The sequence below is a fragment of the Astatotilapia calliptera genome, chromosome 8, assembly GCF_900246225.1.
Source record: "Astatotilapia calliptera chromosome 8, fAstCal1.2, whole genome shotgun sequence".
Classification (NCBI taxonomy): domain Eukaryota; kingdom Metazoa; phylum Chordata; class Actinopteri; order Cichliformes; family Cichlidae; genus Astatotilapia; species Astatotilapia calliptera.
In genome coordinates, this window is record NC_039309.1 from 11,845,156 (window position 1) to 11,871,472 (window position 26,317).

Consider the following 26,317-nt stretch of genomic DNA (forward strand, 5'->3'; position numbering starts at 1 on the left):
ATTTATGTTTTCCTGCTTGCATTGTTTATTCAATTTGTTTTATGAACAATCACATTCAGCTGGATTCTGAGAGAAAAAGACATTTTCGGAGTGGATTGAGTCGTAGTTTTGGATGTGGAAACTGCACTTATTTTTATGGGTTTAAGGGATTATCAAGTGGATAATATATGAGAGTACAACATATTTTAAAAGTGATGGGAACAGTCTGTTTTAGGGCAAGGCAGATAAAATTTGGTTAATAAAATTGTATTATTAATAGCTCTGTTCGATAATGAAGTCTGAGGATTGGAGGTTTTCCACTGAAGATTAAATTGCTCAGCTATAAAAAGTCGGAGAGTCATTATGTGACATTTCTTTTCCATCTAAAAGGGTTAAGACGTTTAAAATGTGCTGCAGAAATCATCACAGCTTGATTCTAATCTAAACACTGTGTGATTAATACATAATCATTATAGTAGAGCTGTCTTGTCTGTCTGTGCATCTCTCCCATATGTTCTCCTGGACATGAAATTTATTCATTTGTCACAAATGTCCACTAGGACTCAAAGGAAATGATTTGTATTTTGTGGTCAAACAGTCAAAGGTCCCCTTCTCCTTGAACTCTATGGTGACCACTCCGTGTATTAAAATGATGTCTCGTGCCGGACCATGTTTTGGGCACGCAACATTGCTGAATGTAGACGCAACCAAGTGAAGCAACCCCAGATCATAACACTGTCCCCACAGGCGTGTACGGTAGGCATACAGAAGGTGTTGGCAGAAGGACCCAAATGCAGGACTCGATGTGGCTCTTAATAAATAACAAAAATAACTTTTATTTAAGTGGAGTAAGGAAAGTCCATCAAAAATCCAAAACAGAGAATAAACGAATCCAAAAATTCACTGAAAGAATTCTACTGAAAGAAAACAGGAAGACCTAAAACATAGACTTAACAGCAAGAAACAAAAGGACACAGTGACAGTGGGATGATATGACACTTAAGGAATTAAATATAAACTATAACGAGAAACAGAAACTAGATTAAAAGGTATTAAAGATAAAACTAAACTGAGAATCTAGTCATAAAGAAAACAACCAGATATTATGTGCTACTCAAAGGAAAACAACAATGAAAAGAACTCGAAACACAATAAATATATGAATCCAAATATTAATGCAAAAGCTCCAAATTCAAAAGGCAAAAAAACCCTAGGACACTAGGCATGTTGGGATCACCCCAACACAACTTTTGCCACCTCTCTTCTTTCTCTGATGGGCTGATCATCCTGGAACATGGTAAATGACCTTTTTCCATTGCTCCAGCGTCCAACAATCATCCTCACTGATTGTTTTTTAAAGGCTACTCAGCTGTTTAGTCCCAATGTCTCTGAGAGAATTCTCTTCACTTTGCTATTTTCACTATTAAACATACTCGTGAGATTTACTGTTGTTTTCTTACCATTTGATTTCACCAGATGTTTGTTTCCCTTATCAAATTCAAGTAGATAAAGTTTTGGGTTTCTTTTGTTTTCCAACCACATTTCTTCCTTAACGATGATGGTATATTTGATAATGCACTGGACCGTTCTTAACCCACATTTAGTTAGGCTAATAATGCGGTTTAGGAAAAGAGAAACTACTCACAACTGTGGTTAAATAACTTGCTGCCAGCCAAAAACGGACTTTTTTGTGTGCTTGGGCAGAGTATGACTGCACACAAATGTCTAAGAGTGACATTTTATATCCAAAGGTTTAAAGGTCAACTTCCCTATGACTTCAAAAAAAACCCTCTTGCCGTTATCCAGTGAGAGATTCTGTATGTACGTCTCATTTGGTTGAATAGTAATTTGAAATTGTTGACAATGGTACTTTTTCCAGGTTGATTTATTTATTTTTTGGTAGAAGTTGTAGGTTTGTAAATTCGGAGAACAGGCTGAACTGGTAATAGTCAAATTGACATCAGTTCTTCCCAGACAGAGAGAAAGTCAGCATTTTGTAGCTGGATCTAGGAATATGTTACTATGCAACTCTCTTGTTCTATTTTCTTGAGCCTTTAGTTTAAAATATTAAACTATAAAATAAAATGCAAACTTAAAATTGTTAAAAGCATACAGTCGACTACGATACTTAATTTCTATAAAAAGAGAGTGAATCAGATTTTTTTTTTAAAAATCTGTGTAACTTTTGAAAGCGCTGCAGATATTCTTATATTGCTTTCTTTTTGTCCTTTATCAGAGTAATATCTATCAAGAACTACCACCCAAAGATCAGGATAATCACTCAAATGTTGCAGTACCACAATAAGGTTTGTATTAATCAACTATAAAGCCTGCTGGAGTCACTTAGTTACTCCGTTATAGTTAGTTACGTTTCAGTATATGTTGAAAAGATCTCATCACTGAATCATTTGTCTGTCTTAGTTTCTAACAGCATGCACCTTGTAGCCTGACTTCCTTTTCCTCTTCCCCTCAGGCCCACCTTTTGAACATCCCAAGCTGGAACTGGAAGGAGGGAGATGACGCCATTTGCCTTGCAGAACTCAAGCTCGGATTCATCGCCCAGAGCTGCCTGGCTCAGGGCCTCTCGACCATGCTGGCCAACCTTTTCTCCATGAGGTCCTTCATCAAGGTAGCTGCAACTAACACTGATCCATCTGTGCTCACTGGATTAAGTTCAAAAATAAAGTTGGCCAAGAAACAAAGTCTGAATAGATAATAATGGTTATCCCAGATGAGGCCCGTATGCAGCATCTGGTGAGCGGGTGGTGATGATCTTAAACTTGCACCTTTTTATATTTTTGTATAACCTTCTTTATTTTGTTGTAGATTGAGGAGGATACATGGCAGAAGTATTACCTTGAAGGAGTAGCCAATGAAATGTACACAGAGTACCTGTCCAGTGCCTTTGTGGGTCTGTCCTTCCCAGTAATTTGCGAGTACGTAAAACTAAAACATTTTATTTTACCCCCTTTTTTTGGTACTTTGTCATTCCTGGATGCAAGTAATTTAGATGTTTAAACTGCAGTCATTAGAATTTAAAGATCCAAAGATAATTGTTATGTAAGTATTTATTAACCAGGCTTCTGGAGATGGTAGGTTAAATTAGTTATAGAGAGGAAGCACATGGCGTTCACATAAGGGCTCCATACTTTATAGGCTGTCAAATCCCATATTTATTCCATATTAAAATATTTGAAAGTGTAAACCTAAATCTAAGTGTAAATAATTTAGGGATAAACAGGTTCTCATCCTCTAAAAAGAAAAAAAGAAAGTGGCACCCTAAGCTAAGAAGATTTCAAACTAAAAGTACTTAGTGTGCCTCAGGTCTAATTATATTGTTATTCCCCCTTACAGACTCTGCTATGTGAAGCTAAAGCTGCTGCTGATAGCTATAGAGTACAAGTCTGATCAAGGGGAAAGCAGGTAAGTCGGGGCATTAAAATTCATGCATGCAAAAACTTTAATACGCAGGTGTCAGTATTTGCTTTCAGCTACTGTGAATCAGCTTCCCTGTTTGACTGCAAACACAAGTGCTTTACACAATGTGTCTAAATTGATGTCTAAATGGGTTTATTCACAGACATCACAGGGCTCTCCGATAACATCGTGACAAATTAGTGGGGAAGGTGGCAGTTGGTTTCTTTGAGCACAGCAGAAGCTTTGTTTTAGTAGTTTCTCTAACACGCTGATGCTCATTTATACTCTTTGAAGTGCTATCTGCTTTCATCAACTTAATTAAATAAACAGGGGCTATCCTGCCAAATGAGTTGTGAAAACTAATCCCAGACGCAGTGATTAGTGCAAAGCCTTGCAAATTCTGTGATATAACTTTCTGCTTTGACATCTTTGGTCTACAAATCCTCACAGCACCCTGATAAACCCTGGAAACCACGTGAAAATGCAGGAGGGGACCTTGGGTTTCTTTATTGCCAGCGATGCCAAAGAAGTAAAGAGGTAATGAATGAGACCTGAGATTCAATCGTTTGATTAAATTCCAGTCTTGTTTCTGCAATAGTGGCTTTGTTGGTCTGCATGTCATACGGTTTCTGTATCTTGAGCTATTACATGTAGGAAAATTGCAAACGCTTGTTTTGTTAGTATTACCTACATGTTGCCAGAGCTTACAAATATACTCATTCACTTTATTAGGAACGCCTTTCTAGTACCAGGTTAGACCCTGTTTTGCCTTCAGAATTCTTCATGGCATAGACTCAACAGGGGACTGGAAACATTCCTCAGAGATTTTGGCCCATGTTGACATGATAGCATCACACAGTTGTTGCAGATTTCTTGGTCACACGTCCATGATGAAATCGTAAGGCAACTTGAGTAGATTGAACTCATTGTCTTGTTCAAGAAAGCAGTTTGAGATGGTTTGAGCTTCTAATGGCTGCTAGATGCACCTTTGCTGTCACCTTCCAGCTTGAAGGAGTCTGGTCACTCTGATATCGGACATCAACAAGGCATTTTCTCTCAGAGAACTGCCATACACCTTTTTAGACCATTCTCTGTAAACCCTAGACTGTGGGAAAATCCCAGTAGGACAGTAAATCCATCCATCTGGGACCAACACCAAGATTCAAAGTCACATTCTTTCCCATTTCTTATGCTCAGTTTGAACTTTAGCAGGGCCAACCATGTCTTCAGGCCTAAATGCATGCAGTTGCTGATTAGATATTTGCATTAAGGAGAAATTGAACAGGTGCACCTAACAAATCGGCCAGTAAGTGTATATTGGCTTTTGTGTTTGCTCTTAGAAAAAATGCCATATTTTGCATGTTTAATTGACCAGACTGAAGTGATTTATCAGCAGTTCAGGGATCCTTGAGTTGCACTGCTGAGGCCAAAGAGGAATGTTGGCTGTTAGCTTGTATCTGCTCATTGCTTGGACAAAGATAACATTCAAAGACAGATTAAAGGTACATATGGTCGAGGTTGGATGGTGATGTTACCTGCCAGAGGGGATCAGAAGATTTATGAGGGCACAGAATGAGACAAACTGCAGCGCCCTTATGAAATATCAAAGCTTAATTTAAAACTGGTCCTGAACTTCTCATAGAGCTGCACACTCTTTGCTCAACTTTTGGCACATTAAACATTGACAAATGCATTGGATGCTTCATTAATTTTTTGTTAATAAACTGATTGCACACAAATTAAAATGACTTGTTGCAGATGTTGTGCAGCCATAGTAAAGACAAAATATGTGTAAACAATTTATTGAGCACTCATGCTGTTCTTGATTTTCTTCCGCAGGGCACTGTTTTATTGTAAGGCCTGCCACGATGACATAACTGATCCCAAAAGGATAAAGAAATGTGGATGCAAGAAATGTAAGTGTGATTGCATGCAAACACAAGATCTAAGTTAGATTGATCCCATTATTTTTTTGCTCAGATGAAACTGAAATATAATGAGTTAGCATTCGAGTAGCTGGGTGACAGCGTATTTACATGACCTACTATACATAGCCATTTGTCCCAACCACTTATTTCTTACATTAATTATTCCTTGAAATGAAGCCTTGTAAGTTGTGCATGTAGAAAGATCAGATTTCTTTCTGCAGCCAAAACAAACTGAAGCACTCCAGTTTCCCCATGTAGAACTACATGTTTGGATCTCTGTATGAGATGAATACCTGCTCTCATTTAAGGGTCAGTTCCCCCAAATTACATGAAAAAATGCTTTCCAACTTTCTCATCATGCAAATAGTTTTGGTTTTTCCATGCTGAGGTTTCAGATATCCTTCAAAATGTATGTTTTTTGGATGGATTTGGATGAACTGATTCCTTCAGAGTGTTTCAGATTGACGTCTCTTCTAACAGACACACTCTTACATAGTGTTTATAGCATGCTATCTTTTCCATGTGATTCCCAGCTCTTATAAATACACATAGTAGACCTCTTAGTTCAGTCTAAATGTGCATTTTGTTTGTTTTCTGTATAGTAGCTGTGTTCACTGTTGATAACTTTGTGATGTTAACAGGCATTCAGAGAGACTGTTAACACCACAGGTACCTGGACGGATCACGTGTTTCTAAAACCTTATAAACATCGCGTGCTACATGTTCTTCTGCTTGGATAAACCACAGTTTGTCTCTAGTATTAAAGCTAACACCTAACATTGACATGTGATGTATTCTTTTCCTGCTGCTTGGGAACTTGGCACACATTTCTTTAAAAATCTGCTTAATAGTGATATATTGTGAGTAATGTGGATTTGTTTCCCCTTCAAAAACACAGCGTGCTAGTGTACCTCAGATTAAAGTGACCTGTTTGAATGTACTCTAAATGTTGCATGTACAATGGTTGATGCTGCCTGGATCTCTTGTTGTTGTCATGTGCACGTTGTTTTTTGTTCGTTCTTTTGATAGAATTTTATAGCTTTCAAAAGAAATTAGCAACAGTATAGATTTTGCAAAAAAATTCCAGAGCAGAAGTAGATTTTTTTTTTTTTTTTGCTCACACGTAAACACTGCAGCTTTCATGCCTACTTGAGTTAGTAATTCACCACATCACCACCAGATGGCCCTGCTGCCCTTTATTAAGCACAAGACCCCTGCACAAAGACCACAGTGAGAAACAGACTGGGATGAAGACTGGAAAACCTTTATCCTTATTACTCCTTACCACTTTTTTATATTATGGGAAAAAATTGGCATCCATACTAAAGTGACGTAATCCGCAGAGATGTGTGCATATCTTTTAGGAGAAATATTTCAGGAAAAAATAGCAAATCTGTCATGGAATATGGATCATCTAACTTATGTGTGCTTTTATGCACTATAAACGCTTTCAAGTGTTTTTTTTTTTTCTTTTTGTCTTTTCTGAAGGCACTTGCAGGTTTTTGTAGAAGTGATACTGTTTTTGTAAAATACCAGCACCTTTAGTCTTTTGTTTAGGAGATTTCTGTCATCTCCTGTTCTTAATAAGCATTAGTAACAAATGTAAATATTTAAGAGCTGTAAAATGAAATATTATTGTCCTTATATTTCATATGACTCAGTGGCTCTAAGAGAAGAATCCAGATCCATGACACATAGCCAAGGTTTCTGCAAAAAAAAAAGCTATAAATCATCAAATTGTGCATATATAAATGTTTTATTTATTCCAATTAAACATGCATTATGTGTCTTTAACTTCCACTTATGTTATCCTTGGGCCAAGATTGGCCTTTGTAAGACCAAATTTGCCATTTGATGTTCATGCTTGGCTCATTAGCAAGTTAATTAGTGAACATAGAAAAACATTTCATCACATAGTAAAGTGACACTAAGCCCAAACAAGCTAAATCTGTGTTAGCATTATAAGGATTTTGTTGGGTAAAAGTCTCCAAAAAGTCTGAAAAGGTTAAAGAAACCATATTTGAGGTCACGTGGTCATGTTCACGTGAGGGGAAAGGGTGTCGGTTTACAGGATGCCAATACTAGTGTAAGCGGCACAACAAAGGTTAATCTTGTACATCCCAGCAGCAGCCGTCCTCCATGCCCTGTTCTTCCTCTATCCCCTCTTCCCTCAGAATGACCCTCAACATTAACCTGCTCTTCCTCTCCTCCCATATGAACCCTTGACTGTAGCCAAGAAGCCTGCCTACAAGAAAATGAAACTGGCATGTTGTTTTGATTGCGGTCGCTCAGAGCGGGACTGCTCTTGCATGCCGGTTAATGTGCGTTGTAACATGGACTCCCCTCGACGGGACATCCCACTCTCTGCTGTCTCTGTTAATGATTGCTCAGCCACTTTACGTGCCTGTAAGTTGTCGCCATGACATGTGCTCTTCAGTGTTGTAACATGCACCGTGTGTCTTTACTTCTGTGTGCTTTCAAATTTAAGCACCCATGTTGTCACCGTCACAGATGCTTTGGTGTTTTAGCTTTCTGATTTTTGGTGCTGTTCTCTGTCTGTTGCTACGTGTTGCAGTGAAGCATGCTGGTCTATTGTTTTGCTGGTGTTTTGTCAAGAGAACGTGAATTCAAATTGAAACGTAGTTTAAAATTAGATTGACAGTCACTAATGCAAACCTTTTGCTGCGTACAGCAGTATTTGTTTCCCTCCAGTGACCTCATAAATATATTAGAAAAAAGTCAAAGCCATGAACAATGTACAGCTGTGCATCCCTGCAAAAAATCTCACAATACACAGTTACTGTGCATTTTCCCAAATAATTATTCTGATAGGACTGTCTAAATCTTACAATGTCGTCACTGGAGACATAACATAACATTAAAAAAAAAAATATCAAATAATATCTCACCACTGTACCCTGGAGAAATGGGTGAACAGGATAGGATTTGAGGTATTTGTAAATGTAGACGTCTCCGACGATTAATTTTTCTTTTCTTTTTTTAGTAAATAATGCTCTTGAGAGCACCTGAGGGGATATTGTGATGATGACTATTAGAGTACATATTGAGGTTAACATATGGGTTTTATTAAATTATAATCAACAGCTTGAACAGGAACTGGGGGAAAAATCTGCAAAGCAGACAAAGTTATTGGTTGTTTTTGCTGATTTGTGATTAAATTGAGAACACAAAGCAGTAGAGTTGGAATATAAGAGGAATAAAAGACGGTAGAAGAGTGCTGGATCATATTGGAGTTTAACAAGCGGACTTTAACAGAATTGAACTGCATATGAATTCCTAATTCAAGTGTGATTTCCCTTTTTAAGCCAGGGGGGTATGTTAAATCGTACTGATGTGTCGCAGGAGGCACGAAGAATGTGTCTGAGGTTGCAGAGCATTGATACAATTTGCTGGAAAACATTGCAGACTGTCATAAATTTTTAGTGAATGACTCTTGATCAAAAACCATTCGTATAGCTGAACACGTCTGGGCGTTTTTACCCCTCAGTGTGTCTCCCAGGGTTGTGTGCTGTGAGCGTGGCCTGGCTAGAAAAGCTCGAGCAAGAGCTCCAGAGTTGCTGTCGACACGGTGCGGGAGATGCGTGGAGCGAGGCCTTATGCGGCCTGACGTGGAAATTATGTTTGCATTTTCATTTTTGGAGTGCTACCGGTTGTCATGAAACTCAGCCTGACAGTTTCTAACCACCAGGCAGCCGAGTGCCCCCGCCCCTCTCCTTTTCTCTCGTTGTGGGACAGATGCTAGCCTGTTAGTCCTGTGACTCTGCTCGCGCCCTCCGATTGCAGGCGACAGATGCCAGGACCAGCACAGTCCCTGTTAGAACATTGCTGTCACTGTCCTGCCTTAAGCTCAATGCGTGACCTTTAATGTAAGCAAGGGGTTGAAATAAGTTACTAATGAGCATGTGTGGGACTCACCGAACGTTACACACATCTGTGCAGGTTGTCTCAGGCATGGGTAGGCAAAAATAAGACAGTAACGCTTCTTAAGTTTTGTGCGCTGGTGAGTTTATTGTAGGTGTTTTTGATTGAACATGTCAAGCTGAAAATATATGATATATAAAAACCTGCTTCTCACTTGAGTATTCACTTAATGCTGCTAAACTTACATTTAGCCTTCACTGGAGGGTAAATATGAGCAGCTATAATAACTGATACTAAATAACTGCTAATAATAAATAATTATCAGTCACACAAACGTGGTAATATTTCAGTCTTAAATTCTTAATGGGAGTAAAGAAGCTTTTCATCGAAACTTAAAGGTAGCCAAGATATCTGGTCCTCTTTTGACTTGAAAATAGCCAAATCACTGCTTAGAGTGACACCGTAGATATTTAGCAGATGACTACAAACATAGAGCGAGCTACTCTTAAATTACTGCCCACATCTCTGAAAATCAGATTTCTAACCGACCTGTTTTACTTCTCATTGCTTTGTCCGTGTTGTCTCCACGGCCTCAATTTTTTTTAAGTGCCTTCAAGAGAAATCCCTCAGCTTTCCGTTCACAGTCGTCACTTATAATTTGCTCTCATTACGACCTGTTCTTCTCTGTAACCTCTCATCCGTCTCTGCATTTTTCTCAGCTAAAAATAGCTATAATGGATATATCAAATCAAGTAAGTTTTGATTTCCATTCTCTCTTTCTCTCGACTCACTTGTGTCTAACCCCTCCATTTGTGCATTGTCAGCTATTAATATTTGAGCTGTCCCTGACCTGCTGTATTTCACTGTCCAGTCTATCATCATCATCCATGACTGTGTGTCTTATGCATAGCATTAGGAAACAGTTTTGAGTTGATTCTTTGTGTTAGGTATGAGTTAGGGCTCAGCAGCACACTCATGGCATCTTCACCATGACTGTGGATAAACCAAGTCTGGACAAAATCACTTAAAAACATTCAAATTAAATGTATGCAAGAAAAGCATTTCAGCCTCGCATAATTGAGTAAAACATATTAAAATGCAAAAAGCCGATCTTAAACTCTCTCAGCTCTCGTCCAACGCTTACAGGAGTGTGAAACTAGTGGGTAGTCCACTTTAACAGGATCTGTGATAGGCAGCAAATCTGCCACATTGCATTGTCCTGGAGAAGTGCTGTGCATGTTTGACGTGGGGCAGATGAATAGTGGAGGTCTGGAGCAGGAAGGATAATCTGCTAGACAGCTGACTGTTGAAATAATCATCTCTCTTCTCCGGTTTTAGCTCCCAGACATTTTTGAACTAAGGAAAACACAGCTCTTCTGTCTCTTTTTATCTTTACCAGCCTCACCGCTATTATATCGCTAGTATTAAAATGTATATCGAATTCATTCCTCCCTCCTTCATCAGGCATAAACTGCATGTAGCAGCTAGTGGCTGCTGATTCACACTGTCACCTCCTTGTTCTGGTAGCATAACAATTGCTAAAACACCTGAAAGCATATTTATTAATTCATGTTTATTATAAATATCAAAGTAAACGTCAAATCCAGCTTTTCATTGGTGGCTACAGGAAGTGGTTAAGTGGTGTTAAATAAAAATGAGCTTTTTTTTTAAATTATTCAGCCATTAGCATTCTTGTGCCAGAAAGAATTACCCCCCTAAACCAGTGACTGTCCTTTAATTATGATAAGAGTCACAAGATGTTTTATTAACATACACACTGCTGGTCTTACGGAAGTCAGTTTAAATCAAATCCTACCTTGTGTTTAGCTTCAAGAATTAAAGGATTAGTTTGCTAAAAATCATAAAGAAAGTGCCATATTCTGCTTTCTCATTTAGATAACTTTAGCTTTTTTTTCCTATCGTGGTTCTCACGGCATTAAAATAAGATTAGAAAAACGCCAGCTATGTTTCTACAGCATCCACTACGAGCTGTTTCTATTCTTCGGTATGGTATGAAGATTATCCCAGACCACGGTAATATCATTTGTCAGTTTGTTTTTCAGTGTTTCTTAGCATCACAAATGAAATTTTATTCCCTAGTTTTGCACTGTCTCTTCAAACCTTCTGCAAATACTACCCAAAGAGACAGATATCCAAAGAATTAAGAGGGGAACTGTGTTTTCTGTGATTTGAGTGAACTAACACCTGAAGAAAAAAAACATAAGTATTGTATAGCTGCTGACTTTGACTCCTCTTCATTTAGCAGTAAACAACAGTCCCTTAATCCAGCCTTATCGGTACAAGTCAGCTAAACTGAACCACACCTCAGCCAGTGAGGTCTGTAAGGGGCCCCGTAGCGGAGTTGCTGCTTTATCGGTCCGTTTGGTAAACAACCGCAAGGGAAGCCTGCTGCCCCCCGCTGAGCCCTCTGCTCTGAGACTGAGCTTCGTGGGCTCCGAGGACTCAGGCCAGGTAGGCCGCCCGCCAGGGGTGACAGAAGAGGTCAGCCGGCTCCAGCGAGCCCGTAGCCTGCCGGTGAAATACAGATACCACCCCGGTCACTCCAGTAACGCCACACTCAGTCAGAGGCAGTGTAAGGGCCACATCCCCCCACATCCCTCTTACCCTCAGCGTGTTTGGCAGGCCTGCACTCAACAACAGCACAACCAAAGCATGTGCTTGCCAGTCTGGAGTGGTTGCATGTGTAGCATTCCTTACTAATGACCCAGTGTGTGCAGCTGTCAGCTGTGAAACATTAAATATTGAACAGGCCGAGCGAGATGTGAAGGGCCAGTGTGTTGGAGCATCCCTCTCGACTGGAAAGCCCCCTCCCTTCTTCAACGTTTTCCATTATGTTGTCAGTCTTCGACATGCTAGCGGTGCTTGAAATCATGTGTTCGTCGGCGGAGGAGCAAGATCTTTGGGACTTTATTAATTTTAATGAAAGCAATTGCAGTTTCTTTGTATAAAAAAGAAAGAAAGACAGAAAAGACTAAAAAGAAAGAAACAGTTCACAGCTTGAACCATCAGTTATAAGGTACCCGAGTGTATTTTCCATGACCTGTAACAATCTTTTCCCAGTGAACAATGGCTGTTAAAGTGCTATTAGTGAAACACTTTTCTTGCTGCTTGTATTTATTTTACCAGCGACTGCCACAGAGTAGAGTTGTTTTCTGCAGCTGCGATATTAGCTTGTAAAAATATTTGTCTGATTACTTTACTCGGGGGTAAAAGTTATAACTCGTTCCCTATGAAGAGCTCAGTGCAGTTTGCTGAAGTGATAAAGACAATGTCCAAAGGGCATCTCAGCTGTACATAAATCACTCTGGCACAAGGACCAACCTAATTGTATAAGCCAAGGGCACCACTCTCAAGACGAACAAAGACCAGAAATCCAGGATTCAACACTGACTCAAAGCACCTTTGCTTGTAGTCTTAGATGCTTAATATTTATAGGTTATTACCTTAATTAAATGAGAACATGAGTGATTAGTGTGAGCAACAGTGATGCGAGTCTAGGTCTATCTGTAGTACAGTAATCTATGATTACGAAATCACAGCCCTCTTAACAGCCCTCAACTTATTTGTGGTGCTACATTATCTGAATGATAAAACTGTTGACAGGTGGATTACAGCAGTTCAATGGATTAGTGCGTATGGTAAATAAAGCTTCCCAGATTAAACTTCAGCAAATGGCATGATGGTTGATAATGGCACTACTGCATGTTTGCATCTCCATACACAACCATGCCAATGATGTGCTAATGTATCCTGTCTGCATTATGCTAACATTGGACTGTTTCCTGCTACCCACTGGTTAAATTGTCCTGTCCCACTCCATCTTGTTCACCCGACCTCTTTCCACTCTGTCCCTGTATGTATATTATCTCTTTGAATTCACTGACCTCAAATTGTGCTGTGCTGTTCTTTTGTTGTCCCTGCTGTGTGGATCTTTGCTTGACTTCTGATCATTTCCCGCCATCATGCTGTTTCTTTGGCATTTTGTTGCAGTTCAAGAGGACCAACAATCAGCACTATCACCCAAAAAAAAGCAACGTAATGGAGGCATGAGGAATTCTCCAAACTCCTCACCTAAGATTATGAGGTAGGTACCACAAGGAGCTATCTGTCTTTGGGTTTTTACACATATAAATTCCCTCACCATAAAAATACAGATAGCTTCTTTAATAGCCAAATGTTAAACGCCAACAAAACACAACAAACTGTAATCACCGCTCGGTTTAGTTTAAACACAAAAACTACTTGGTTAGGTTTAGGCTTGGTTTAAACTATGCTTTATCAATTCAATTCAATTTTATTTATATAGCGCCAAATCACAACAAAAGTCGCCTCAAGGCGCTTTATATTGTATAGTAGATACAGAGAAAAGCCCAACCATCATATGACCCCCTATGAGCAAGCACTTTGGCGACAGTGGGGAGGAAAAACTCCCTTTTAACAGGAAGAAACCTCTGGCAGAACCAGGCTCACGGAGGGGCAGCCACCTGATGCATTCAACACAACATTAACCCTACATGTTGAAAATTAATGCCTTCAGGTTTGACACCAAAGGGGTTCTTTAGCGTTGTCTCTACGCTATTGCTTGCTAGATGACAAATGATGACCTTAAATTAAAAGAGCAATTCAAGTCATGTTATCCTCATTGGTTCAAAGAACTATTGTCCAAAATACACCCTTTTGCTTCCTTCACAGATCTTCAGTCCATGCCTCCCCCAGTGTTAAAAGTCTTTATGAGATAATACTCTATTATTTACATCAATAATGTCTCACATTCAGCCTACATAACAATTAGGACAACAAGACGGCCCATACCCTTTCCTTTTTCAACACAACACACAAGTTCTTGTTTATGCCCCGGTCACCTGTCATGTCGTTCTCTCTGGTTTCCTCAATGAACATCTTAATCTGCTCCAAATGGTACCGAATTTGACAGGAAACATCATCACCTGCATCAAGTCCACCAATTATATAACACCCCTCCTCATCCAGCTCCAATGGTTCAGAGTTCTTTACCAATACATTACAAGATTCTGCTCCTCACTTTCAAACCTCTCTCTATGACCCGTGTCCTCCCACATATTGTCCAGATTTCTTTCAACCTTTCTTTCATGTGTTCTATGGTTTTCTGATTAGTTCTAGGTAGTTTTAGACCTAGAACAATGGGTGCCAGAGCTCTCCGCTGAACTGAATCCATTGCATCATTGCGTCAATGCCAAAGGCCATGTTGTGTGCATCTGTGAGACACCAGCAGTTCTGACACAATGGGAATCAGAATGACCTGGTTATGATTAAGGAGTAGGAAAATGATTGCCTGTATTCACAACTAGTAAATACAGAGAAACTGTTTGCATTCACTTGATGACTCAAAGAGTTACTCTCCTGTTAGCTGTACTTGGGTCTCTGGGCGAGGGAAATCTTAAGGCTATTTTCCAGCAAACTATTCCAAGATGTTCAGCAGCTAGCTGCTAACTTTGTTGATATTTGCTATAGGGCTGTGCGATATGACCAAAATCTCATATCCCGATATAAGAATTCTATCGTTCGATAACGATATAAATCACAAAGATGTAACATTTTCTGTAAATTCTGTGAATCTCGGGCAGCTCGACTTGCGGGAAGTGTTTCCAGCTGTGCGTCATGTTGCTGGAGTCAAGTGTTTTAACCGATGCATGAAACTATACATTTTTAGACATAAGTTGTAACGGCCGCCGTTTTCTTTGTGAGTATTTATTACACGGCGTGCTGCAGGGAAAAGCCTGTTCTAACGTTTGAGTCTAACGTTTATTTTTTAGCACCTGGCGGCTCTTTTTTAATTCTCATCCGTAAATAATCTGCTCTTTCACGTGATTCAGTTTATTTTGAAAAGTCTCAACAGGATCTTGAGCTTTATTGTGAAAGGTTTATGTGGAACATAAACAAGTGGACACGCGACGCTGTTACCGTCGTTGTTGTTAACCACAACGCATAAGGCAAGGCAAGTTTATTTGTATAGCACAATTCAACAACAAGGTGATTCAAAGTGCTTTACAGAGACATTAGAAACAAAAACAAATAAAAAGCATGATTTAAAATTGATTAAAACAAGCAAACAAACAAACTAATTAACAAACAAACAAAACCGTATATAAAATCAAAACAGATAAAATCAGAACAATAGATAAAATCAGTAGTTAAATGTAAGTTTTGAAATTTAAGCTTAAAAGTGTGGATTTGGTGCTTTATTCAAATGCAGCTGAGAATAGGTGAGTCTTCAACCTGGATTTAAATAAACTGAGTGTTTCAGCTGATCTGAGGCTTTCTGGGAGTTTGTTCCAGATATAAGGAGCATAAAAGCTGAATGCAGCTTCTCCGTGTCTGGTTATGACTCTGGGAACTGATAAAAGACCAGATCCAGATGACCTGAGGGATCTGGAAGGTTCATACTGGGTCAGGAGGTCACTGATGTATTTTGGTCCTAAACCATTCAGAGCTTTATAGACCAGCATAAAAACAGGCGCTTGTCAGTCCGTAGTGTGGTTATATAAGAGAAAGAGAGAACTTTAAGAAATTAATATAGCCACTACAGTGACCATCAAAACGATGAAAAAATATTGCCGTAAACAGTTTATTTTGCGACACCACGAAATGAAACGATAATCTAAAATGAAACGATAGACGTTTTTATATCGTAATCCGATATATATCGTTATATCGAACAGCTATATATTATATTTGTTGCTTAGTGTTGGGAGGGTAACATACAGACTAGCTTCCTGCTCATCATAAGAGTAATGAAACCAAAACAACTTGCCGGACGGTATAAAAATACTCTGCAGGGATCTCCAGTCAGGTGATAATCCTTTGTTGGTTTATAACTATAAGCATAATCAAGTAATCTCTTTCACATTACACATATCAATTTAACCTCTTAGGGACATAAATATAGTCATTAATGTAGCTTTAACAAAGATGTAACATTTTGTACAGAAAGTACAGATACCTGTGCTTTAGGAAGAAAACCAGTACTTGTTGGATTAAGCAGTGCATTACAAAGAGCATCTGAAAGAACATTTTTCTACGCTCCTTTTTTCATGGAAAATATGTCAGCCTCTGAGATGAGCTCTATGCCACAAGGTTTCATGTGACACCCACAGACTACAGTTCTTAAACAGGCCTGGCACTAATGACAGCACCAGGCAGTCAGAGGGGCTCTAAAGGATAGATAGCCCAAGGCTATTCATCTATTGTCGGATCCCTCTGAGGTCTTTTCAGCACGTAAGGCCACAGATGATATGTATCATCACAATGAAAGGCGAATTCAAATGCTACCTTGCTTTTATCTTGTCTCGTGAAATTAAATCGTAGCGTATTGATCTTGACTGGAGATAACACTGTTATTCAACAAGAACCCATTAGAGGGACGATAATAATAGTAGTCACTGTCATTAAGTGCAATGTTATAAGGAAGCCAGGCAACAGGGAAGACCTGCAGCCTGATGTATACAAAGTGCAACAGCACAAATGAAATTTAATTAAACCTGACAGATGACTTTATGTTCTCACTGCTAATATGGCTGCGATCTGCTTGACATTTGGAATTCAAACCCACATATGTCAGATCAGCAACATTCACTATTTCTGGAAAAAAAATATTGCTTTGTATTATAACTAAAAGTGTCAGTATGCATACATTACCATTTCCTTTGATGTCTGGTCTCTGTTTTTTCCAGGTGGGCGTTTGCCCTTTATTTATTTGGTTCAAAGTGGTTTGAAAGTTGAATTGCTCCAGGTGATTTCCAGGCTCTTGGGAAGCAAAACCAGGCTTTTCCAATGCTATCAGCAAAAAATCAACACACCAAACCAATCCATCTACTTGCCATGCTAATACTGTGCAGTACAGGTGGATGTGATATTTCGTGCAGCGTCTGCTGCCTACACGCTAGAGAGGGATTCGCCGTGGTAGCCTAAGGGATACTTCATTGCAACAAGCAGAGAAAAAAACATCTGGGTGTATACTATATCAAATGTGTTTTTACAGGACCCGCGGCCTCAAGGCCTTTGTAAATAAGTAATGATCAACAGATTGGCTGTGGGTTTTGAAGAGCAGGCCTTTGTCAGTTTTCATGATGTGCCGGGTTTTCAAAGACTTTGCCTGCTCTTAGTGCTTGTGTTAGAGAGAACTAGTGCAGTGCTGCCGAATTAGAAGATCGACATAATGTGCATGTCTGCCTTCTTCTTTATGGCTCTCTCAGCTGTCATTACGCTCCTCCAGAAAACACCTGGCCTTATGTTTCGGGGTAATGATGTGTGAAGTCTTGTCAAACGTGTCATCATAAAGCAGTGAATTATGCTGCTGATCAGTTTGAATCTTTAGAAGTACACAGAAGTGACAGTCACGGACACTTCTGCGCTGTTTAACGAAACAAACCACGCAAGAGGAAAAAAAAAAAAGCGATCACGTTTCCACGAGACAGTTCGCTTCTAGTTCCAGCAAACTAACATGACCTGTCTGGAACTTAGCAATGACGACCTCACTGAAATTAACACCATTTCCACGGGCTCCTTGATGGGTCATAAGACACATCTAACTGCGGGATGTCATAACGCGTTTGGTCACATCGGAGTGCCGTGACATACACGTCATGTCTGTTACAGAACTGCTGAGGCAATTGGCAGTGCAGGGTAGTGACAGGCCGTCATGGCTGACAGTGAGCGATAGCTATCCTGGCAGAGCTCTGCCTCACCAGTCATCTTCACAAGGACAAACTGAAGTGACAGCGGCTCCACTGAGTGAGTGGTGAAACATTTGACTTTTGATGGAATATTTAGCCAAGGTGTAAAACCACTAAATGCTTTCACTCTTATTAGAATTTGAATTGCACTCTCACGTGGGTTTTAAGCACCGTAGTTCCAGTTTTTTATGATCATTTATGATTGTCCTGGCTGTAAACCTGTAAACCTACAGTTTATCAAAGCTGCTGCCTCCGCTTCTTTTGATTACACAGAAAAAAGAAAAGCGGCGATGTCTGATTTCATGCAACCGACAGTCTAGAAGCAGCAAATGGGAGTGAGTGCCATTGTTTTTAGGACCCCCGCTTTCAATATATTGGAGTGTATTTAATTATTTTTTTATTTCACGTTTCTATTAACATTGTACTTTAAAAAAAAAACAAAAAAACATGTGCACGCTTTGACATTGAAATTTTATCGTACACGCGCTTTTCAAAGTGAAGCCGCATCGACAGAGAGGTAGAAAAGACGTTTCCCTCTACTGCTACTTATATTCTTGAAAGGACATCCAGGTCTTGCCTGGGGGTATATGAGCCCAAAGGCGGGGGTTTTTTCGGCTTCAGTCTCTTGGAGCCTGAGGGATGGTAGTTTCAGCTGACACTTTCATACATACTTAACATGTTACTTAAGGTGCCCATTCTTTTGAGGTACTTGGATGGATTAAAGAGACGCTCTTGTTACGAGGGGAGGACTTGAACAATTTAAAAGGTTTTGGACAGAGACCGAAGACTGTTGTCTGGATTTTCAGAAGACAGCATCTTTAACTTTGATCTGAATCTGACAAAGTTGATTTAGGGCAAAGGGATTGTGTTGAGCAGTACTGCTAATGTGGCTGGTCACGTATATCGGTTGGCTTCGGACAATCTTTATGTGAGTTTTCTTCCGCAGATAAAAAACTTTTCGTTGGGATCAGCTTGATGAGATGTTAAATTTGGGTAACTTACAAATTTCTGTTAATCTTTTTCATACCATAGATCATGTGTTTGATTATTCTATTACATGCATCAAAACCCTTTATTTAAATTAACTGTATGACTTCATAAGATCATATCCCCCTGACCAGAACAAGCGTGATAGAAATGCAGGTACTCGTGTTGGGAGACAACTTTTAGTGGTCAGCGTTAATGTTCACCAGTGAAATTAGTTTATATAGTTCTGATGGTCTGTTTAAACATTAATACCCTTCACTTTGGAAAGCAAATACGGTTGGGCAAATTGCTGAAATATTTAAAGTCTGGTCTGTTAAAGCTTTTACCACGCAGCGCACTACGTCAAAAGCCGTATGCAGTAAGGGGGCGTAATTGCATCTCCGTGCTCATGCCAGTCAACGCAGTGTGTTGCTGCCATCTTCTTCCGCCTGGCTGCCGCTGCTGATGTCACTCTGCTTGATGACATGGCAGTTTTGTTGGCATTTCTGCAGATGGCCTCTGACAGGAAAACGAAAAGAGGAAGCGGGAAAAACTAGGAAGAAAGCAACCTTTTTTTTTTCTTTTTCATTTTTTAGTAAAAGCGACCTATTTGCAGATTGCCAAATATTCTTATGGTTAATTTATAAAATGTGTTTTTTGTTCAAATCAATGATATAATTTCACTGTCTCCCTCCCATCTTTTTGTTTGATTAGACATGACCCACTCCTCATCCTGGGAAACGAGCAGATTGAGAGCATGGACGAGAACGTAAAGAAATATGACTCCACGGGGATGTTTCACTGGTGCCCGTCCAAAGACATTGAGAAGGTCATCTTGGTGGGTCCTGCTCCTTCACTCGGTACACGTCATTTGTCCCGACACTCTTCTCCCTGGTGACAGATGTGTCATGTCACAAAGCACTATCAGAGGTTGACAGGGCACTTAAACACTCTGTAATGAGGTGTTTGACATGTCATTTGCTACAAGAGTGCCCTGCACTATGGAAAATTTCTTGTACTAATACATATGCCATTTTTCAAATTACTTTCATTGCAGTGCAGAACTGCATGATATATTTTACAGGGGGGGCAGGCTCACTGCAAAAGGAGAAAGCGCTAACATTTGTTGGAAATGCCCATTTATGCAAATTCCAGCCAGGAACATATTGATCCCTTATCCCTTTCTTTCCCTCTCAGACACGGAGTGAGGCAGCCATGACTGTTCTGAGCGGTCATGTGGTCGTGTGCATATTTGGAGACGTGAAATCGGCGCTGATCGGTGTCCGAAACTTTGTGATGCCTCTGAGAGCAAGCAACTTTCACTACCATGAGCTGAAGCATATTGTGTTTGTCGGCTCCCTTGAGTATCTGAAGCGGGAATGGGAAACTCTGCATAATTTCCCCAAAGTCTCCATTCTGCCTGTAAGTAGAGAAAAATCACTAATTTCAAATGTTTATCTAGATCACGTCAAAGTGATGCCTTTGTTTTTCTAAACTGGTGTGCATATAATGCTCATTAACAAATGTATTTTGTGGGAAACGTGATATTGTTTCATCAGTATAAAAAGCACATTGTTATTTTGCAAGCTGTCCTGCAAAATGCTCATTGTTAACAAATCTTAAAGCCATCAACAATTTGTGGTTTTCGGTAGAATATTAAATCCTGGACATTACATAATGATTAATATTTATGTGGTTATGCTAGCAAAGGATTTGGCTAGGTTTAGGGGAACATTGTGGATTTGATTATGCGAATTTCTGCCTGGACTTTATTAGGGAAGCTATGCATGACTCCCAGAATAAGGAATCCTTATTTATCTTATATTGGACTTAGTTGCATCCTGTCAGTTCATCTGCTGTGTTAAACAAGCTTCAGCGCTGTTCCTTCACCTTGTAAGCCAGATTTCTACTGATTGGCTACAAATTTCAATCAGACGGATAGCAGGTGGCTCACAGCTAAACCTCTGTACCCGAATTGATTATATGGAGGTTATTCTCTCTTTCTGACATCATACAGTGCCAGAAGGGGAAAAAAAGTCAGAAAGCTGCGCACCAAGGGACAGATTTATAAACACGTTGCATCAGCACAAACTGGGTTTAGGTGTAAAAAATAATAAAAAATTGTATTGTATTGTTAGTATTTACAAAGAGATAGCAGTGAGAAGATTATGCGTAAGAGGTGACAACTTAAAGATGTTTGCATGTATGTTTCTGAGCGGTCCTTCAATAAGATGCAAAATATGGGAGGAGAATCTCCAAAAGTTGATTCTTTTCATCTGGATGTCCACATGAACAGAATCAACTTTTGGAGATTTACTTACCCGGACGATTGAACATGCATCAAGACATGGGAGGAGAATATTTAAATCAACTGCACGAATCAACGTAGAAATTTTTGCAATAGACACTAAGGGCGATCGTGGCTCAAGAGTTGGCAGTTCGACTTGTAATCGGAAGGTTGCCGGTTCGAGCCCCAGCTTGGACAGTTTCGGTTGCTGTGTCCTTGGGCAAGACACTTCACCTACCGCCTACTGGTGATGGCCAGAGGGGCCGATGGCGCGATATGGCAGCCTCGCTTCTGTCAGTCTGCCCCAGGGGAGCTGTGGCTACAACTGTAGCTTGCCTCCACCAGTGTGTGAATGTGAGAGTGAATGAATAGTGGAATTGTAAAGCGCTTTGAGGGCCCCGAAAAGCGCTATATAAATGCAATCCATTATTAATATTATTTACTGCTAATTGCGTTGATATTTAACACAGAAAAAAACATGTCTTAACTTGTGCACTTTATATGAACTGACTGTGCTTGTGTTTATAGGCACAACCATTAAACTAACCACACCCATGAGCACTATGAGGATTTCGCTCACATGCTTTTTTGTCCCATTTAGTAAATCTGGCCTGAAAAGTCTTAAGCTCGAGCTTATAGTGAATACTTGCACATTCGCTGACCTCATTATGTGAAACTTTGTTCATGTTTAATATGAGCATCCACAATTTTTTTTTGTTCCACCATTAAAAGACTTTGTGAAAGACATAATTAGCAGTAGCAGCATTTGTCAGGACTCGCCAGCAGCGCGTAGTATAATTTGGAGCATGCACACGAGGCCGACAGAAGTTTCGAGTTTGCCTGCCGTTCAAAACTTTGATTTATTTCTTGTACCTTATAGGTGAGATAACAAATTCTCTCCTTCACTGGTTCTCAAAGGGCACACCGTTGAGTAGGGCAGATCTGAGGGCTGTCAACATCAACCTCTGCGACATGTGTGTCATTCTGTCAGCCAATCAGAACAATATTGACGATGCATCACTGCAGGACAAAGAATGCATCTTGGCGTCACTCAACATCAAATCTATGCAGTTTGATGACAGCATCGGGGTCTTGCAGGCTAATTCTCAAGGTAAGGAGCGCCCTATCATAGTTCACTGCACTGCCTGGAAGGGACAGGGCCCTGGCACAGAGAATATTCCTCAGTGGGTGCTGCTTGGCTGACCTGGTGTCACTGTGTTTGACAGTAAACCCAGCTGACTATTCCTCAGGTTACTGTAACAACTGGTTTCTTCACAAACTTAATTGGTGGCAACAAGCACAGCTCTGGCACAAGAGATTTGCCTGGCTTGCACATTGTTATTTTTCAATATCTGAGACTACTTTCATAAAACTAATGTGTGCAATGTATTAAAATTGCATGTTATAGCTTTCTAAATGACACTTGAAGCACTCAGTTAGCTTCAGATGGTCTTCAGTAAGGGGCCATTATTTGGCACTGAGAGAAATCCTTTTAGAAACCTTTTGGCCTCGCGACGGGTGGAGGGTGTGGTGGTGGTAGGGTCTCCAACAATTTCATTATTCCTCTAATACATGTATGACCTCGCATGGTGCTGCTTAGTCAGCAGTAAGTGATGGATATCACAACATACCCTATGTATTATACATACAGCATCACTGATTTAATGTGCTTACTTGTCAGTCTGAGGAAAGCAAGAAATGTCAAGTCAATTTGGATTCAATCTTGCGTCACTGATTTTCTATTTCATGACTCCATATTGTACATGCTTTTTTTTGCATATGTTTGTAAAATGTTTCTGTCTCCATGCACACACAATCAAAGGGAAACAAAATGAGCTGTTTGTCACATCTATTATATATAAATCAATACTGGTCGTTGTCAAGAATATGGTAACACTGCACTTTACACCTCACTCGTGGCTGCAAATAGATGAAATAGCCCCGACACATTAGTTCTGCTGATGTGCATTATCGTAACCTCTAAAATCAAGTACTGAACCTAGTATTAACTGATGTGCTTTGTGTGACATGTATGTCCATTAAGGCTTCACACCACCAGGAATGGATAGATCATCTCCTGAGAATAGTCCAGTCCATGGACTGGTGAGGCAGACCTCTGTCACCACTGGAGCAAATATCCCCATCATAACAGAACTAGGTATGGTTTGCTGCTACGTGTTGATTGATATGCTAGCTCTGCTGTTTTATGTTCTTTTCAGTGTAGTAGTTGTAAACAAATCTCCGAAAACACAAATTATGCAATTAGAGGCTGTCATCACTTGATTAACTGTACTAAAAGTGGAATTTGTTTATGCTTTTGTCCCTTGTTGACATGTACCAGTAACTGTTTTTCCTTAACACTTGTCTAGCGCCATTAGCAAAGCCAGGCAAAAAACTGCCTGTGATTTCATTCAGTCAGGATAAAAGCAGTGGGACCAGCATACAAATGATAACTGAGCTGGGTAAGAAGAAGTGCCTCTGTCCTGTACTGCAGTGTCGTAACTGCTGCTGCCTCCATATCAGCTTTCTTTTGATTTCTCGTGCTGCACAAGAGGCTCAGTCCATTCCCATGGCATCACTTTGAGCACATTTTACCCTTGGTTCTGGTTGAAATTGCCTGTCTTGTTTTGGCTCCCTATCTCAAACCAAAATTTCTCCCTTTTATTTTTCTAAGAATTACAGGGTCTTTGATCCCTCAGAAGTCCTTGTGGCTGTTTTCATAGCATCTTCTGTCGGATCACGTTCTCTGTCCCGTGCCCTTCTTTCATCTCAGCCCTGTCGATATGACTGACATTTATTTCTGTCCTCACAGAAGAAGCAGTTCTCCAACTAAATTTTACATCATTACTTTCTTCCAGCTACTGCATGTGTTTTTGTGCTCAAAGACATCTTTAAAGAAGGTTCTGGGGCAATGAAATACTTTCATTTGACTTGACATGCAAGTACAAGTAATTGGAAGTTCTGTCTTGGATTTACAAGACAAACAATGGCATAATGGTGTTACTGATAGTGACCTCAGGAGGACTTCAAGTTAAGGCCTGGAACTTTGACAATATGCATGGTGTCATGAGTGTGCATGAATGGCCTGGATATGGAATGTGGCAGAGGCAAGTTGGCCACAAGGCTGGATACAAACACCAGACACATATGTCATTTTAGTTCTTTTAAAGAAACTAAAATGTGGTCCAAATTTGGAACTAAGCAAATGAGGAGAATATGCGAAACTATTCACCGATTTCTAATACAGTCCATATCTGCTGCTACTGACTGTTGTGCACAACCGCTGTATTGTTGTGTCCTCCTCTTCACGTGAATCAAGCATTTGCCATGTTGGACTCAGTGTGCAGTAAAAAAACCCCAACAAAAAACAAGCTGAACTGAAATAGCTAATAAAATGAACACGTTTACCCCATAGTGAATGACTCGAATGTTCAGTTCCTGGATCAAGATGATGACGACGACCCAGACACAGAGTTGTACCTCACACAGCCTTTTGCCTGTGGGACAGCATTTGCAGTCAGTGTGCTGGATTCCTTAATGAGTGCGGTAAGTCAAAAAATCGAATTTCTAATAACATCTGCCAATTGCAAAATAGGTCAACTAAATAGTCGCGGTATCGACTGATATTAGCTACTTACTGATAAAGCTGTATCAGCAGTCTTAAGAGCTTGAAAAGAAGAAGATTGGGCTTTTGTTTGTTTCACTTCAGTCCAAGAAGCAAAACGTGGAGAATCCCAGGTATTTAAACCCTAATAGGGCTCTGCTAAGCTCATGTGATGAAACACATGTTCATCTCCAAAGGGGAAACTCCCACTTGGGTTTAAATACCTCCATAACCTTTTGGTTATGGAACTGAAGAACCCTCTTGGATGAGATGAAATAAAAAATATAACCCTTAATAATGACACATAACAAATGTTTTTTTGTGTCGTGTGTCTAAAAGAAAAAGAATAACCGCTAATATACTGAATTCTTTACTGCCAAATATCGGTATCAGTATTGTATCGGTTTTAAAAATCATATATTGGCCGAGCTTTACAACTAAATCTAAAAAAATAATACAAATAATAAAGTAGGCACATTCTGGTCCTCTGTTAAAAGAATGAATGACAAGACTGGAACTTGTACAAGGCATGATGGCTTCATTTGTCTGCCTTTCAGTTTGAGTGAGGTTAGAACAAAGCTGCCTTCAAGTGTGCTCCAGTGTAGACAAAGGTAATGCTACCTAATGGACAGCCCTCATCCATCATCTGAGTCAATAGTGCTGTCAGCAGCCAAGGGAGATGTCACCATGCTGTACAAGCAGGGGGAGACAAGCGACTGCAGTGAAAAGAAAAGGGGAGACATTTGCCCTTGTTAAAATCAGCAAAGCAATAACTGAGGAGGGATTAGAAAGATAACAATTACAGAGAGGAGTATATCTTCAGGTTTAGTGTGTGGTTTATAAAGCGGACTTTTTTTCTTTCTTATATAAAGCTAAGTAATAAATCCTTGTACAAGTGTGAACATGGACTCGCTGCTCTGATGGAAGTAGGTGTGACCTGCAGTAACTGGATTCTCCTGTCTTTTCACTCCATGTTCAGGCCAATGTGATGCGACAGAGCAGGGTTAGATAGCACCATTCAATCTGCCTGACACGCTGAGAAGGTTCAGTTGTGACTTTGGGAGTGTTTGCTTAAGGACTCACCCCCATCTAACTTCATTCCTTCAGACATACTTCAATGATAATATCCTCACCTTGATCCGGACGCTGGTAACGGGCGGGGCGACACCGGAGCTGGAGGGGCTGCTGGCAGAGGAGAATGCATTAAGAGGTGGCTACAGCACACCACAGACCCTGGCAAACAGGGACAGGTGTCGCGTGGCACAGCTGGCCTTGTACGATGGGCCCTTTGCCGACCTCGGGGTAAGTGATTGGTCTTGTCACCTGGGGGCTAAGGACATTTTTGTCAGCTTGCTTTGTGGGAGCTGCTGTTACTGAAGGATGCAGAGTAATAGGGATGGGATGGGGATGTAAAACTGTGTTGAGTGATTGTGACATAGCTGAAATTGTATAATGAATAGAAAATAAAGTTATATTTATCTATAGAATGAGCATCAAATAAGTATTTTGGCATTTATTTAAG

General features: G+C 40.0%; 1 protein-coding gene across 7 annotated transcripts in view; it reads left to right on the forward strand.

Moving 5' to 3' along the window:
* Positions 1-26,317, forward strand: part of LOC113028334 (calcium-activated potassium channel subunit alpha-1) — a 99,796-nt gene that overhangs the window by 66,074 nt on the left and 7,405 nt on the right. For 4 of the 7 annotated variants that reach the window (XM_026178526.1, XM_026178527.1, XM_026178531.1 and 1 more), the window contains 17 exons: positions 2,216-2,285; positions 2,453-2,608; positions 2,806-2,915; positions 3,334-3,402; positions 3,847-3,933; positions 5,236-5,312; positions 6,176-6,184; positions 7,557-7,730; positions 9,926-9,958; positions 13,218-13,311; positions 19,619-19,742; positions 20,102-20,326; positions 22,110-22,302; positions 23,236-23,349; positions 23,561-23,653; positions 24,607-24,737; positions 25,903-26,097. In XM_026178526.1, the coding sequence (XP_026034311.1) occupies positions 2,216-2,285; positions 2,453-2,608; positions 2,806-2,915; positions 3,334-3,402; positions 3,847-3,933; positions 5,236-5,312; positions 6,176-6,184; positions 7,557-7,730; positions 9,926-9,958; positions 13,218-13,311; positions 19,619-19,742; positions 20,102-20,326; positions 22,110-22,302; positions 23,236-23,349; positions 23,561-23,653; positions 24,607-24,737; positions 25,903-26,097 (1,954 nt within the window). The remainder of the gene's footprint in view (positions 1-2,215; positions 2,286-2,452; positions 2,609-2,805; positions 2,916-3,333; positions 3,403-3,846; positions 3,934-5,235; positions 5,313-6,175; positions 6,185-7,556; positions 7,731-9,925; positions 9,959-13,217; positions 13,312-19,618; positions 19,743-20,101; positions 20,327-22,109; positions 22,303-23,235; positions 23,350-23,560; positions 23,654-24,606; positions 24,738-25,902; positions 26,098-26,317) is intronic. The other 3 variants (XM_026178529.1, XM_026178530.1, XM_026178528.1) reach the window with 2 other exon arrangements.